This window comes from Malania oleifera, chromosome 2 (genome assembly GCF_029873635.1).
Source record: "Malania oleifera isolate guangnan ecotype guangnan chromosome 2, ASM2987363v1, whole genome shotgun sequence".
In the NCBI taxonomy this organism is placed as follows: Eukaryota; Viridiplantae; Streptophyta; class Magnoliopsida; order Santalales; family Ximeniaceae; genus Malania; species Malania oleifera.
Window position 1 is genome coordinate 150,958,060 of NC_080418.1, and position 2,998 is coordinate 150,961,057.

Consider the following 2,998-nt stretch of genomic DNA (forward strand, 5'->3'; position numbering starts at 1 on the left):
AAAATTGAAAATCCCCAAAATCCCTAGCCTCTCTTTGCCGTTTCTTCCATCGAAGGTCTTCAAATCGAGTGACTGGCGAGACTATGTCTTCTGCCCTTTCTTCTTCAAATGGAGTGACTGTCAATGAAGTGTTGTAGCCTCTCTCTACCATTTCTTCCATTGAAGGTTGTCGAATAGAGTGGCCGGCAAGACGACCATTCTGCCCTTTCTTCTTCAAATGAAGTGCTTGGAAAAGCAAGGAGAATCCCTTGAAGAAAGATGGGTCCGAGTCGGTGGCTTCGAGGACACGTAGTCGGGGATCTGTGAAGGAAGATGAGAGTCTTAGTGCTCCTGTTTCGGAGGCAGAGTCGGTAAAGGAGGTGAGAAGATCAACATCTAAGAGCAAGAAATTGAAGAGTGGGAAGAAAAGTGAGCATCCTTCTGGTGGAGTAATTAGGGTTTCTTTGCGGTCGTCGAAGCGCGGGCTTCTTTGATAATGACTGTTGTTTCTTGCAACCTCTGAATTGTTTTTGTCTTGATAAAGCTTATTAACTAAAAAACATTAAGGTGGTGATTGTAATTTTCATTTTCCCCCCGTTTTGTTTTTCTTCATTTATGTTCTGCTAGTATCAGTACAGTTTCTCTTTGGTAGTATGTTGCTTTCAACTAACCAAATTTCCATGTTTATTTAGGTAACAAGATCTATTCATGTGGATGTAAGATTTCATTTTCAATTATGTTGGATGAGAAATTCATGTTGATTCAAAAAAAAAAAAGATGCTCAGATGAACTCAATATACTTCAGATTGAGTCCAGATTCAAGACTTCAGGCTACTGCATCAACAAATCCTTGATTCAAGTTTCCTCAACTAATCTTTAATTCGAGATTCAAGACCCCTGCCTCAACAATCTTCGTGTTCTCCTCCAATCTGACGACTCGAGGGTACTTCCACTGGTTGTACAATTTTTACTTCAGATTTGAGCTCTCCAGGATTGAAATCTCTTATTCAAACACTTTTGCTACTACATCCACAAAACGTTGTAGGTTTGAGCTTCAGTTTTAAGCTCTCCTACAGGTTTTCCTTTGATTTTATTTTCTGTCAGGCACCGTTCTATTTTCAGGTAAATCTTATTTGATGGTCCAGCGAAATTTGTTTGCCACGTGTCGACATCTCAACTGTCTTGTCCCTTTAAGTCTCGTTGTTTGGTCCAACGAAATTTGTTTAAATCTCGTTGGATCAAGTAGCGAGATTACGTCAGAATCATTTTAGGATATATTTTCTTAAACAAGGTATTATTTATTATATTATTTTAAAATAAAGATAAAATGAGAAAAAAACTCTTAGATAGATGCATCCGCATATTTATTGTCTTTCTTTTTTGTCTTCTCAACGTCTTCTTCTTTCTTCTTTCCTTTATATATATATAATTTCCTTTTTTCTAATTAAAAAAAAAAAAAAGGGGTTAGCGTAAAGAGAAGATATATATTTCCACACGAAATGAAAGAGAGGGAGTCTGTGCGAGGTGGCAGCATTGATGTTGAATCCGCTGTGGAACCATTCACGCCCACCTCTCTCTCTCTCTCTCTCTCTCTCTCTCTCTCTTTTCCTCCTCCTCCTCCTCCTCCTCCTCCTCTTCGCAGTTCGCTTTTGACGTTTTCTTTGCAACTCTTCTGCATCGACATCTCAATTTCTCAATTTAACAAGCAAGCAAGCAAACATCTATTCCAAAAGATATAAATCTAAAAAGAAAAAAATAAAAAACTGTTCAGTTTGGAATTTTCCTCATGTGACTCCCTATATTTGTGTAGAACTCTTCTTGTTTTCCACCTGAAAATCCCTAAAATTCATCGGATCATACTCCTTGGTCTCGCCTTCTACCTACCCATCCCCAATTATTACCTCAATCAGTAAATCTCTCAATTCATATCGAGAAAGGAAAAAGAAATTACCTTTTTTTGTATCGTTCAAATCCAAGAATTGCCGGACTGGAGGGTTTTGTTTGCGGATGGCATCGCCGGTGGTGGATTGCCGGAGCCTCATCGAATTCTGCAAAGCCTATGCTGAGAACCGCCACATCCCCAACCAAACTCACCCCAACTCTCGCACCAGGAAGCACTGCGACTCTCCCTTTGTCGCAATCGACATCCTCATCCTCCTCCTGGTCGTCGGCGCGCTTGGAACCCTCACGGTTCCCTATATGAAATTCGTCTTCGGCCAGATTGTCCCTGCAATTTTGGACACCCTGCGCGAGGCGCCCGTGCCGTACGTGGCTGGGTCCGTGGTGGGATTATTCATCGCGATCGGCGTTTGGGAGATCGTGGATCAGCAGTCTAGGAAGTGCGGAAAGCCTCGGTGCAAGGGTCTGCGGAAGGCGGTGGAGTTCGACATACAGCTGGAGTCGGAGGAGTGCGTCAAGTGCTTGCCTCCCGACACAAAGATTTCCGATCAGAAGGTGCAGCCTCTGGAGTTAGCGCTGGAGGATCACAAGGAGCTCCAGGCCGAATTGAAGAGGATGGCGCCGCTCAATGGCCGCACTGTCCTCATTTTCCGAGCACCTTGCGGCTGTCCTCTCGGCAGGATGGAGGTTTGGGGCCCTAAGAAACTCCGTAGGATCAAGAAATAGGATATTCATCATTGTTCTTCTTTTCTTATTTTCCTTTTTTTTTTTAAAGAAAATCTTTTGATTCTTGATTCAAATGAATATATTATGAAGTATGGTTGTCAATTTTTGACCCTTTTTCTTTATGCCGAATCTTACTTCTCAACTGAATTGTTAAGGGAAAAATATATACATATATATATATATATATAAAATTCAAACTCTTCTTGTATGTTTTAAATTGTTTGATTCGTATTTTTATTGGTGGTAAGCTTCTTTGCCATGATCATACTTGATGTGCAATCTTGTTGAATTAAACAAAAAGAATAAATATATATTTTTTGAGCTTTTGATCTTGAGACTATACAGTGAATAGAGTAATGCGTATGAATAAGCATTAATGATTCATTTTTATTTT

General features: G+C 40.4%; 1 protein-coding gene across 1 annotated transcript; it reads left to right on the plus strand.

Annotated features, from left to right (window-relative positions):
- Positions 1–1,486: 1,486 nt before the first annotated feature.
- Positions 1,487–2,706, plus strand: LOC131149521 (uncharacterized protein At5g19025-like). Its single transcript, XM_058100040.1, has one exon. It carries the CDS (start codon positions 1,987–1,989, stop codon positions 2,602–2,604), a length of 618 nt encoding a protein of 205 aa, XP_057956023.1. The 5' UTR covers positions 1,487–1,986; the 3' UTR covers positions 2,605–2,706.
- Positions 2,707–2,998: the final 292 nt, after the last annotated feature.